Genomic DNA, 14,269 nt, shown 5'->3' with positions numbered 1-14,269 from the left:
TACCTACCTACATCATAAAAAGTCAGGTGTTGTTAGGGGTGGCAGCGAGGTGCAGTCTCGTCTTTATAATGTCCTATTAACCTTTATTTTTATAGTTCCTTGATAATGTGAGAAGTCACAAAAGTGGGTTCAATCCCGCCCATGGTATGATTTGTTTGCAATCGTGTCATTACGATTTCGTGAGTCATGGTGGTTCTGTGTGTGTATACGTATATATATATATATATATATATATATATATATATATATATATATATATATATATATATATATATATATATATATATATATATTGTAACCACAGACGAGTGGTATTGATCAATAACAACACTGCGCTAACCAAGGATTTGACCCATGTTGTACTGGCCTGCCTCATGGTAAGCGAGAACCACATGATGCTTTAAACCACAGGGTAGGGTTGGGTGGTCCTGTGGTTTAAAGCGTCATGTGGTTCTCGCTTACGATGAGGCAGGCCAGTACAACATGGGTTCAAATCCTTGGCTAGTGCAGTGTTGTTATTGATATACATGTATGTATATGTATATATATATATTATATATACACGTGCCATATAGGTAAAACTGGTCAGTTAGCAAGAGCTCATTAAAAACTTAGTCCTTTCTAAAATTTTATGTTACATGTTTAAAGATATATTTTTCATACATGTTAATGTAAAAATTAATAATTTTGTACCAAAAGAACCTTAAAAAACTTACCTAACCTTATTATAAGCACAATTTAATTTATCCTAATCCAACTAAATATGTTTTAGATAAGTTTACAGTACTTTAATAAACAAACACAGTGAAATATTTTTTTCATTAGATTCAGAATGATTTTTTGGAAAATTATTGCATACACAAATTTTCACTTGCCTTATTCGGCAAGAGCATTACTATTTAAAGCCAAAATCGCAAGTTTTACCTATTCGGCACAACATATATATACAGTGGAACCTCTGGTCACAAATGCTTCTGATCATGAACAAATTAGTTCAAAAAATTTGCCAAATTTTTGCATCTGATCACGAACACATAATCGGGTGCTGAACAAATACAGCCATGCCAATTTTCACATTCCACGAAAGATTGGATATCAGATTAGAGGGAGAGAGAATGGAGGTGAATGTATTTATATATTTAGGAGGGGATGTGTCAGCAGATGGGTCTATGAAAGATGAGGTAAATCATAGAATTGATGAGGGAAAAAAGGCGAGTGGTGCACTGAGGAGTCTGTGGAGACGAAGAACTTTCTCCATGGAAGCAAAGAGGGGAATGTATGAGAGTATAGTTATACCAGTGCTCTTATATGGGTGTGAAGCATGGGTGGTGAATGTTGTAATGAGGAGAAGGCTGGAGGCAGTGGAGATGTCATGTCCGAGGGCAATGTTTGGAGTGAATATAATGCAGAGAATTCACAGTTTGGAAATTAGGAGGAGGTGCAGGATTACCAAAACTATTATCCAGAGGGCTGAGGAGGGGCTCTTGAGGTGGTTTGGACATATAGAGAGGAGGGAACAAAATAGAATGACTTTGAGAGTGTATAAATCTGTAGTAAAGGGAAGGAGGGGTAGAGGTCAGCCTAGGAAAGGTTGGAGGGAGGGGGTAAAGGACGTTTTGTGTACAAGGGGCTTGGACTTCTAGCAAGCATGCGTGAGCATGTTAGATAAAGAGCAAATGGAGATAAATGGTTTTTAGGACTTGACATGCTGTTGGAGTGTGAGCAGGGTAATATGAAAGGATTCAGGGAAACCAGCAGGCTGGACTTGAGTCCTGGAGATGGGAAGTACAGTGCTTTCACTCTGAAGGAGGGGTGTTAATATTGCAGTTTTATAACTGTAGTGTCAGTACGCCTCTGGCAAGACAATAATGGTGAAAGTTTTTCTTTTTCGGGCAACCCTACCTTGGTGGGAAATGGCCGATGTGTTAATAAAGTAAAATATATATATTACAGTCTGAAACCTGATTCTTATATGAATACCGTGGATTGCCTTGCATGTCAGGGTTCCACGAGTAGGAACTAGCAAGGTTGCTCTTCCTGGTGAGGCTCGATCAGTGTCTACCCACTAGGTGAGTTTGCCCTATATTTTCGTTTTCCTTAGTTGCTAGTTAACGCTAAATTACATTTGCTTATGGGCCGATGTCTCTGTTTCCTATAATACTTTTTTCTCTGGCACTGCTTATGCCGGGGATACTGAATGATTTCCCTCATCCTGCAAGGAAGGTTCCTTGATGCTGGTGAGGGGCTCTTGGTCTAGGGAATTGGATCTGTGCTCCAGTTCCCTGAATACCATCTAACCCCCCCCTCCACAGGCACTGTATAATCCTACAGGTTTAGCACTCCCCCATGATTATAATAATAATCTAGGGAATTGGCTCTGCCCCAGTTCCCTGAATTAAGCTTGAATACCGTAATCCTACGGGTTTAGCGTTTCCCCCTTTATTTTAATAATAATCCACTACCCTTAGTCTTAACAAGGCATCCCTCAGAATAAGATTGCTTACTCATTTCTGCAACTTTGCGAGCGCCTGATGTGTTGATTGCAACATGAAAGGCCTAGAGCTATCATTCAACTTCCCTCTGTAGTGGTTTTGCTTGTCCATGATTTTTGCATAATAATATATCTCAGAATGTCCCACTCATTGCTGAACTTTGTGTTAGTACTTGCATAATGCTGAATTCAGCAAGAGTTCCACATGTTACATGGTTGTCATGTTAACAGAACAGCCCTTGATGTAACCAACTGAAAAGTCAAGGTTGAATTATATACCTGGCATACAGTGAAAAAATTTATTGATCCATTTATATGAAACACAGACTTGACATACACGTAACGTGCGCCTGTACAGCGGGACGCGCGGGAAATCACGGTACACAGGTAGGCATGGTCGGCGGCAGTTAGACTAGACCAGGGCCCAGCTATGACAGAGACAGAGATCATGGCCCTCTGATCATGCTCCAATGCTTCAAGGCTACATCTGAATGAACTTTCAAACGGAAAAAAAAAAAAATCAGTAGTTACATTGGCCACAGAAAGGTGTGTAAAATTGTGGAGTCCTCAATATGACTTAAGACCCTGGAATGCAGAAGGATGTGGAAGGCCGCCGACCTTCCTCCACAGTTATGTACAAACAGCCTCATTCTCACCGAGGCTATAGTTTACTCGGCAACAAAAGGATTGTGTTGGTCCTGGGACGCGAGCTAAGTAGACAATAAGAATTTTTATCAACATCATTAATAATTAATACCAGTAATGATTGTATCAAATGGTCTTATGAGTACTAATATAATACAAAGGAACTATTCACAAATGAATGTACATAGATGGGTGTGAGATTAGAGTGAGATATAAACTCAACTGTAGCTCTGAGACCATTGACAGTAACTCATCTCAGTGTTACTCCCATTACACTTGACACATTATTTATCAGATGTGAGCACCCCAGTGAGGGGTCACTTTTTGTAACATTTTCATTATTTTATATACTGTGTGTATGTGTGTGTGTATATATATGTCATGCTTTTTTAGGCTTATAGTTTCAACTACAAAAATTAGTATGAACATTGAAATTTAAACTAAATTTTGGCTTATCCAAGATCTGCAAATATCCAGGTAATTATACCAATTTTAGCAACATTAGGCATGTTTTGGTGCAGAATTGAAAATTTATATACCAAGTTGATTTTCAAAATATATCTATCAGCAAAAGAGAAAAAAAAAATCTCCAAAAAATATATTTTTTGTTTTAGGTTAGCTTGACCAACTGCCTAAAAAGAACATGTACACTTTCTAACATGTCCCCTTTCCCATCCCTCACTGAGTCTCTATTGCCAGAGGTGCCAAATCAAGCTCAATTTATAAGATTGATAGTCTGAAAAATTACACTGAAAAATAGGCGTATTCAAGATTTTGCAAAAATCCTTGTCTGCACTCACTTTCGTAATATGTACCTAAAAGCTCAAAACATGGAAATACATAGAGGATCATTAGTCCATAGCTCTTAGAAAAATTATATCCTTTTATAAATAAGGAGCAGTGTCACTAAAATCTTGGCCATCTCCAACTACATAAAATTATTGATATAGTCAGCTGCTGTGGCAATGCCAACATGATTAAAACTTTATGGAACTTTCCCAATCAAAACTTAAAACGAAAATAAAATGTAGTATATGTAAGTGAATGTTGGTGATGAAATGATTTATGAATATACTGTGGATTGCGTAGATCACTGGGACACCCAGGATGAACCAAATTTTGGAAACAGCTACTTATGAGCACAGAGGCTTCCTCATGTCAAGTTCTGCAAGCATGGTGGAGCTTCATTCTAGTCATCAGGAATCATTGGCACACTCAGCCTTCCAGCCACACCCTAAGCATCCTGGTGATATCCATGAATCAGAGGTCAGGTAATATGATACTCTTTTTGATGTTATGAGCTACAGTCATTCTGTAAACCATGAGGTGTATGTAGGTTAATGATAAAAAAATAAAAAAAATTTCATCTCCACCATGCAAGCAAAATATGCTCAAAAAGCTGAGAGGTCCGCAAAACACCGAGACAACACACACATGGCTTTCTTCTCTGCGCACACACTCACGCATGCACATGGCAGTAACAGAATGCACACACAATCACACACGCAGTTTCGTACACATAGAAATATCACATGAAAACTTGAAACATCTTAAAGTTTTTTGCACATATGAAATGATACATACGGTAACAGAGCAGCGACATGTTAATGCACTCAGTTTATAAACCTGGACAAACAGAAGCTTATCGAGAGTAATGATTGCTATGCTTTTTAAATGCAGGGAATATGGATGATCATCTGTACAGCATTCAAGGAGTTCTAAGTTGTAAAATAGTTTCTTTCTCCTTGTTAAAGTCTATGGAAAAAATCCATTAATATCCTGAATAATTCTGATATAGTTTCCTTTGGGAACTGAATGCCAATTGTGACATTCCTTCACATAATTTTAGATATTCAAGTAGCAATAACAGCAAATTTTGAATTACAGTACAGTATCACTAAACCTCCAACACTGGACTCTCTTTGTGGCGGCTTTTTGAGCGGAGTCCTGTCTTGTAAACAGCAGAGTCTTGTGCTGGAGTCACGTGCAATCTTGATGGAAGACGGAAGAGCAAAGGTCAAACGAGTGTTCAGGGCAGGACTGGCAATTAAAAAAGTGACACTAAACACAAGATGCTGTTTTCTGACACACTGTGTGAGCACCACTTAAGTGCTAACCATAGTTTTGTCCAGGTAGCAGCACTCAGCTTGCAGTCTACATTGCACACATAAGAAACAGCACCAAGATAATCTCATTAAAAGACAATGACTGCAGAATGCACCTTCAGTCACAAATGAGTTTATTAGACGCCTGGGAATTTGGTACAAAATTACTGTAGTGCATAATGTAAAGTCTTGCTGCTTCTGTTTCTTTCTTGCTGGTGGGCAAGTCTGTTCGTTGCTTTGTTGCCTATTTTTCATGCTCACTCCGGGGCACCATTGTAGCCTTTGGTGTGAGGCACTTTGTTTTTCTGTCCTGTTGCACACACAGCAACATATTTTGAGCAGAAACACAGCACTCCTCACCACCAAGCCTCAAGTGAATCGAGGCTCTTCATATTCAAATTCATACACCTGTGGTGTCCCTCTATTTGGAAACTGTGCACTTCCATATGCCCCGGGTGAGAGTCTGGCATGTTGCGGCACACCGTACAGACCATACACACTGCCATCTACCCCCCCTTGGCCCCCATCTCCCATGGCGGCACCCTGTCCACGGTAAGTGAACATTGTTTCCAGCTGGCCATCATAAACAGCAGACTGTGGCGGAGAAACCCCGTACGGTCCCCCGGGATAAGCGTGATGTGGGGGGGACCCTCCATATGGACCTGGTGAGTAGGAGCCAGGGCCCACAGGCCCTGAAGTTGGTACCCTCTGTTGATCTGGTCCAGCCCGAGGGTCAGGGGGGGCGTCCTGTCATTCCTGATCGGTTGTCATTATGTTGTGCACTTGCTCTAGTCGATATGCCAGGCGATTCTTTGTGGAGAACTCGTCTTCCTCTAATGTGATCATCAGCTGGTCACTGTACTTGAATGCATAGTTATATAGCTCTGCTAGGGCTGCTAGGCTGTTGAACTCTGTGGTGTGCATCTGAAAAAAGTGATAAAAAGAAATTAGATTTTCCTCATCTGATGTCCACTCTCATAACATACTGTACTTAAAAGCAAATCAATTGACTTCGAGTATATATATATATATATATATAAAAAAAAAAAAAATTGTACAAATGTCTACAAATAACTAGTGTTTATTAGGATAAATCATGGTAGCCAACATACTAAATAATGAATGTAAAAAATCTACATAATAGTGTGACTGGGGTCACAGCAAGCTCATCTGAATGGCTGTGTATTAACTGTTGACGTAATACATCATGCTAAAATGTCAACGCTGGCCCACCTTCATGTCCTGGTTAACATAGCTAACATTCCTTACATCTGATGAATGGGATGACAAGGAGCAATTAAAGAGGAATTTGGGAATCCAAAACACTAGGTAGAACTGCTGGCTCATGTCATACCACAGCTGAGGCATACTTGGCGAGATATTTGTCACACCACAGTATTTTGAAAGAAAATATCTAGTAATAATAATATAATATCTTTTATTTACTACAAGTACATGATATACAGCCCTAGCCGACATCAATGATATACCAACATATAGAAAACTGCTTGTTATGCAGAGTATTTCGAACAAATCAGGTCAGTTTTGTCCCAGGATGTGACTCACACCAGTCGATTAACTCCCAGGTATCCATTTTACTGATGGATGAACATAGACAACCGGTGTTAAGGAACACACCCAATGTCTCTACCCTTGCTGTATGAAGTGAGAGCTTTAGCCACCAGGCCATGGGCACTGTGGCCCGGTGGTACTAATTTGCATATACAAAACAGTTTAGGGATATTTTTTGTGTAGCATTAATGCAATCTTAAATTATCTCAATAATTTTTATACAGCATAGCAACTACTGCACTTCCCAATATCTTTCCTAACACTTTTGATCTACAGTCTTTTAAAATAAAGTCTACAAATATACATATATCCAATAGCAATAGCCAATATTCTCCATCTCCAATTTTGCATTAGTGATTTTGAAAATTCTCTTCTTCTTCTATGACCTATTCTTAAAAATAATAATAAAAGGATGAAAAATTCTTAGCTCTAGTTCATAAAAAAAAAAAAAAAAAAACTTGAATAACCCGAAGGTGTCCACCTATTTTACTACATGGCTGTGGTATGAGTGATAAAATGTCTTGACTGGTGATATAATGCTGGGCTGTGCCTTTGAGCCACATCCACTACCTCTCCTTCCTAAATCCTCCCTGCTCCTCTGTCTTATCCTTAATTCTTTCAATAGTAACTAACACACACTTTACCTGGTATACTTACTAGGCTTGTTTCCTTGTAATTCTTATTCTCCTCTCGTCTCCTTTTTCCCTCATACAAGGGAATGCTCTCACACACACACACACACACACACACACACTGCCAATCCTTTAGAACCCTCCCTTCTTTCAGGCATATATTGAACATGCCAACCACTCCAACGTTATATTCCCACCTACTTCTAACATTCGTCTTATCCTCATTTATTCCTGCCACTTTACCTAACTTTCAGTCTGCCCATTGCTGCACAACTCAGCCTCTTTTTTTATTCTTAATTGGTAAGTCCATCTGCTCTCCTGGCCTCTTCACATCATTGATCTCTCTCTCCAAAACAGCTTTTTATTCTCAGCAAAATTTGCTGATATGGGCTTGCCCATTCTCTCGCTGGCTCATCCTTTGCACTCCCACACCACTCTGCTTTCAATATCATTTTTTACACAATAAAAAGAGTCTTGCATGCTAAATTTTTCCATTTACCACCCTCTCTTCTTCATTGTTCCACCTCTTCCCATTCTATACCCACAAACCTCTGCTGCACATTGGCAGCACAGTCTTGGATTTACCCTATACTACTCACTGCCTGCACTTTCTATAGCCCACCATTCCTAAAGCTGCTTATATCTTTGAAACTTTTTCCTTCCTTAACCCTTTCAAGGTCAGTCCCATTGTTCTACTGCTTTGAAGCCTGGGTCAGTTCCATAGTACTACTCCATGAGCTTGGCTCTCTCAGATAAGCTGTGAGGAGCAACTTTGGGCCTAGATACGAGAGAATGGGTCTGTGCAGTAAGTGTACACCATATAACAAAAATCCTGCAGCACGCAGTGCATAATGGGGAAAAAACTGGCAGTGTTTTTGGGTTAAAACAGCAACTTCGTGGTGTATTTTCGTATGGTTTTTATGTTTGTATTTTCAGTTTCTTGGTCTCATTTGATAGAATGGAAGAAATATTACAGAAATAGACCTGATTTTGATTGGTTTCAGCTTGAAAATGAGCTCAAAGCAGTGGAAATTTTTTATTTTTGCCGATATTCCAGAGTACACGAGTTATGTTACTCATCTATGTCCAAATGGTCAGTCTAATACGTGTTCAGAAATGCACTGACAGTGTTTATACAATTATTACAATAATGCAGTAGACTGCATAACAGTGAAGCCTTTATTTTTTATGTGAATAAAATTCAAAATAGAAAACAAGGCTGAGGAAGGGTTGTTGAGGTGGTTCGGACATGTAGAGAGAATGGAGCGAAACAGAATGACTTCAAGAGTGTATCAGTCTGTAGTGGAAGGAAGGCGGGGTAGGGGTCGGCCTAGGAAAGGTTGGAGAGAGGGGGTAAAGGAGGTTTTGTGTGCGAGGGGCTTGGACTTCCAGCAGGCATGCGTGAGCGTGTTTGATAGGAGTGAATGGAGACAAATGGTTTTTAATACTTGACGTGCTGTTGGAGTGTGAGCAAAGTAACATTTATGAAGGGGTTCAGGGAAACCGGCAGGCCGGACTTGAGTCCTGGAGATGGGAAGTACAGTGCCTGCACTCTGAAGGAGGGGTGTTAATGTTGCAGTTTAAAAACTGTAGTGTAAAGCACCCTTCTGGCAAGACAGTCATGGAGTGAATGATGGTGAAAGTTTTTCTTTTTCGGGCCACCCTGCCTTGGTGGGAATCGGCCAGTGTGATAATAATAATAATAATAATAATAAAAAAAAAAAAAAAAAAAAAAGCATATTATAGGAGAGGCCTGAGGATGTAAGTAATGAATAGGGGAAATGTTTTTGTGCCAGGAATGTCTACACTGTTTATTCTGGACCCCAGTCTGCAATTGGTAGCTTTTGAATCTTGTTTGAAATTGGCCAAATTACCGATTTCTGATCATTTTATTGGGTGGTTGAAATAGGTACATGGACGGCTTCTTGTGCTCAACAGACAATAAATAGAATACCAGTGAAATAGCTATGAGTTTGGTCAACTGAAAGAATGGAATTGACCAAAAATAGGGTTCAAAGTGGGTGAAATTGTCGATGCTTAAACATAGCCAAGATTGCTAACTTTTTAATAGCGTAATTCTGTAAGTTTTCCATCAAATTTCATACTTTTGATTTCATTATGTTTGGAAAAAGATTTATCATTTCATAAGATTTTTTTTTTTTAAATTCTCCAACCCTGAGACAAAGTTTCAGATGAAGGGTTCCAGCCCTGCAAGGGTTAATTCATTTATGTTCACTTCTCTTACCAACTGCTGCCAGTCTCCTACTCCATTTACCCCACACTCTTACTGTAGCTACCACATAATAATGATGATCCGACATTTGTCACTCCTAAAAAACATGTACATCCAGAAATCTGCCCATTACCCTTTTGTCAATAATATATAGTCTATCAAACTGTTCTCAGTGCACCCTATATTTTATCTAGTATATTTTTTTATATATCCTCTTTTTCTCAAAACTTACCTGATAAACAATCTACAACTGTGACACCCACTTTATCATTAAGGTCCCCATAACAAAAATTTCCCCTCACTTATCTCTATAAACATTCACTTAACATTTCCCAAAATCAATCTCTCCCTCTATTCTACACAACTCTAGCCCCCAATTACACACACACTTCTTGCATCCCACCTGTATTCTAACCTACAAAATTGTCTTTATTTTCCCACAAGTGATCATTTAATATTACTCTTTCTTCTTCCTTATTATTATAATCAAATAAAGCACTAAACTGACAAGGGTCATGTAGTGCTGTGGGGAAGAAAATAGTGCCAGGGCCATAAACAGCTAAGTGGAGAGGGGATCAGAGGTGAGGGAGAAAAGGGCTGTAAGAAACGCTAAGGGTTGTGTGTCAAAGTTCATATAGTAAAGCAGTTGCTGACAAAAAATCAAAAAGTGATTGTAAGTCTAAGGCAGCGCCGTCTGCAAGAAGGGAAGATAAGGTAAGAGTGGTAGGGTGGCAGCATCGGTGGAGGTAAATCCTGCAAGCTCGCTGGTAAACCGGACACTCCACAAAAAATTGAAGAACCGAAATAGGGACCCGACAAACCTCAGAGAGGGGAATAGGGTGTCACTCCATGAGATACCCGTGGGTAAGGCGAGTATAGCCGATGCGAAGATGGGAGAGTGCGGTCTCCTGAGTACGGCTATGGTGGTAAGAAGATGGCCACAAACTCAAAAGCGGTTTAATAGAGTGTAATTTTTTATGGTGCATGTCTGACCACCATTGTTGCCAATGACCGTGAAGACGGGCAGCAAAAACGACACCTTTTTTTGCTAGTTACACGGTGCAACCAGAGTTGAATACAGATGACCAATGGATGAGGGGAATCAAAATGTTTAATGGCCTGTAAAGTGCTGAGGGAATCCAAAATGATCAAAAATGCCGAAGGAGACATACACGTAATATGGAGAAGCGCTATGAGGATGGCATACAACTCGCTGGTAAAAATACTAGCCGAATCTAACAAATGACCTCGGACAACATTCTCAGGGAACACCAGAAGATTTAGAACCATCTGTATAAACAGCGACAGCACGAGCATGCAACTGGAAGTGATCAAGAAAGAGCGCGCGAGAAGCAGCCATAGGTAGGAGAGCTTTAGCACACGGCAGTAGGGGATAACAGACATGAAAAGTCGGAACCTCCCAAGGGGGATGGGAAAAGGCAGATGCTACATGAACATACAAGGGATGCAATGGAGAGAAGACTGGAGTGAAGACAGAAGGAGTAAGCAGGGGCGCCAGTCAAATAACAGGCTTCTACTAATGTCTGAAACCAACCTATATGTAGGTCATGGGAGCAGACAAAGTAACGAAGGCAATGAGCATCAAGACAATTGGGTAAGGAAGGAATATTCGCCTCAGCACAGAGGCTTTCAACAGGGGATGAACGAAAGGCACCAAGGCATAAACGTAGACCCTGATGATGAAGGGGATCTAACTTAGAAAGAGTTGCAGGAGAAGCTGCAGAATAGACTTGGTCGCCATAATCCAGCTTTGACAAGACTAGGGCAGAATGCAAACAGAGGGGAGTCCAGCGATCTGCTCCCCATGAATGATGAGCAAGAATTTTAAGGTTTAGCCGAGCATGATAAGCTGCCTTCAAAGAAGAAATGTGAAGTTTCCATATCAACCAGCGATCAAACAGAAGGCCAAGAAACTTGACCGTATCACATTTTGGGATACGTGAACCATGCAAATACAATGGAATGTTGAGCCCCGTGAGGGCGGGGACTGTGGCTAGGCCTGGGGACACTTGGTCCCAAAGATGAGGGGGTACTTGTACCTCCTCCCACGGGAGACTTAGGTCTCGAGATACTACCCAGATAGCGAGCCAAGGCCGGGTCACCACTACTTGGAAAAGACCCGGGCCGGGAGAATACCGGCGAATAAAAAAAAAAAATGGAATGTCTGGGACAACAGGATGTCTAATGAAGGTAACGAAATGGGTTTTCGCACTAGAAAATTTAAATCCATGAGAATTGGCCCAATGGGAAACACGGTCAACTGCATCCTGCAGGAAGGCCGCTACCAGGTGACAGTCAGCACCTGCGTAAGCTACAGAGAAGTCATTCATATAAAGTGACGACCAAATATGCTATGGAAGAACGAAAGGTAGATCATTTATAGCCAAGAGAAAAAGGGTAGTGCTAAGGAAAACCTTGTGGGACTCTCTTGGCCTGAACAAAGTCTGAGGAAAGCGAGTTGCCAACACGACACAAAAATGTCTTTCAGATAAAGCAGCAAGGAAGGTCAGTAGAGTACCACAGAGGCCTAAGGAGTGGGCCTGGGCTAAGATGTTATACCTCCAAGTGGTGTCATATGCCTTCTCGAGATCAAAAATCACTGCTACGTCAGTGTGTTTATTAGGAAAGGCATTTCATGCATATGTATCTAAGTGGAGCAAGGGGTCCAAAGTAGAGCAGCCCTTGCGAAACCCATATTGAGGAGACAGACTATTGTGAGTCTCCAAATACCATATCAAATGTCTATTCACCAATCATTCCATCACCTTGCAAACTACACTGGTCAGAGCAATGGGATGATAGTGAGGGTATCAAGCCCCGAAGTGCCTGGTTTGCGAAACGGTAGTACAATGGCAGATTTCCATTGCTGAGGGAGAGCCCCATGTGTCTAAACAAGATTGGAAAGAAGCAAAAGGACTGTATGGACTGAAGAATGCAGGATGGACATAGACTCATTAGAGAACATACAGAGAAGAATGACTAAAATGATTTACTGTGTAAGGAACCTCCCGTATGAAGATAGACTTAAAGCCTTAAATCTCCACTCTCTGGAGAGGCGTAGAATGAGGGGAGATATCATTGAAGTGTATAAGTGGATGACGGGCATAAACAAGGGAGACATTAATAAAGTACTGAGGGTGTCGAACCAGGTAAGAACCAGGAATAATGGATTTAAGTTGGATAAATTTAGATTTAGAAAGGACATAGGTAAGTACTGGTTTTCTAACAGGGTTGTAGATGCGTGGAACAGTCTTCCCAGTGGGGTGATAGAGGCTAGGACCTTGGGTAGCTTTAAGAAGAGACTGGACAAATATATGAGTGGGAGGGGCTGGGTTTGATTGGTGTCAAGGGGTACGGGAGTTATTTCTTGAGTAGCTTTAGGTAGATGTCGTTTTGATAAGGACCTGCCTCGTATGGGCCAGTAGGCCTTCTGCAGTGTTCCTACATTCTTATGTTCTTATGCTGTAGCATACAGATATGAATATTATCAGGCCCAGCTGCTGATGACCAGCAAGCGGAAAGCGTGGACTCTAGCTCTAAGAGAGTAAAAGGTATGTTATATGGCTGCATCCCATTAAAAGAGAAATCAAAGGGTGATTGCTCCCTGGCGGACTTAGAAGCGAGAAATGAGAGACAAAGGTGAAGCCCTTGGGAGAGACAGACAAGATAGTTCCCAATTTTCATGGCAACTTCAAGAGGTTCTACAACACTAACACTAGCAACCCGCAAAACAGGAGCTGGGTCCAAAGCGTACTTGCCACATAGTTTCTATACCTTCTTCCAAACTGCAGACATAGGGGAAGTCAGGGTAACATTAGAAACGTAGTCTTGCCAACAAGTATGTTTAGCGTTGCTTATGACGCAGTGAGCTACTACCCTTGCCTGCTTAACCCTTTGACTGTTTCAGGCCCCTTTCTGAAACTGTCATTCTATGTCGCTCAATTTAAAAAAAAAAAAAAAATTATTTTTTCATATGAAATGATAGAGAATCTTTTCCCGATGGTAATGACACCAAAAGTTCGAAATTTGGTCAAAAACTCATGGAATTATGCTCCCACGAAGTTAGCGGTCTCGGCGACATATGCGTATCGGCGATTTCGCCGACTTTGAGCCCTATTATCAGCCAATTCCATTGTTCCAGTTGACCAAACTCATAACTATTTCTTTAGAACTCCATTTTATCTATCAGCTGAGTACAAGAAACCTCCCATTTACTAATTTGGACTACCCAATATGGTGGTCAGAAATTTGCAATTTGGCCAATTTCACGCAAACTAAAAAAGATGCCAATTTCGAAATAGGGTCCAGAATAAACAAGGTAGACATTCGTGGCACTGAAATAACATATGCTCTGTTCATTAGTCACATCTCTAGGCCCCTCTTATATTATTATTGCTTTCTATTTTGATTTTTTATTCATACAAAAAAATACAAAATTTACTGTTATGCAGACTACTGCATTATTGTAAAAATGGTATAAATAATATCAGTGCACTAGTGAAAGAATATTAGACTCCCCAGTTGACGTGTATTGGACGTGTGGTGTGATTTATTTACTCCTGAACATTGG

At 40.5% G+C, this 14,269-nt stretch overlaps 1 protein-coding gene across 7 annotated transcripts in view; it reads right to left on the bottom strand.

Moving 5' to 3' along the window:
* Nucleotides 1–2,776: 2,776 nt before the first annotated feature.
* PlexA (plexin A) overlaps nt 2,777–14,269 on the bottom strand; it is a 680,989-nt gene continuing 669,496 nt past the window's right edge. For all 7 annotated transcript variants that reach the window (XM_070084031.1, XM_070084033.1, XM_070084036.1 and 4 more), the window contains exon 26: nt 2,777–6,165. In XM_070084031.1, coding sequence (XP_069940132.1) covers nt 5,992–6,165 — 174 coding nt within the window. In that variant the 3' untranslated portion in view covers nt 2,777–5,991. The remainder of the gene's footprint in view (nt 6,166–14,269) is intronic.

The sequence above is a fragment of the Cherax quadricarinatus genome, chromosome 11 (genome assembly GCF_038502225.1).
Source record: "Cherax quadricarinatus isolate ZL_2023a chromosome 11, ASM3850222v1, whole genome shotgun sequence".
In the NCBI taxonomy this organism is placed as follows: domain Eukaryota; kingdom Metazoa; phylum Arthropoda; class Malacostraca; order Decapoda; family Parastacidae; genus Cherax; species Cherax quadricarinatus.
Note: the sequence above shows the minus strand (reverse complement) of the source record. Positions and strands in the feature narration are given on the sequence as shown.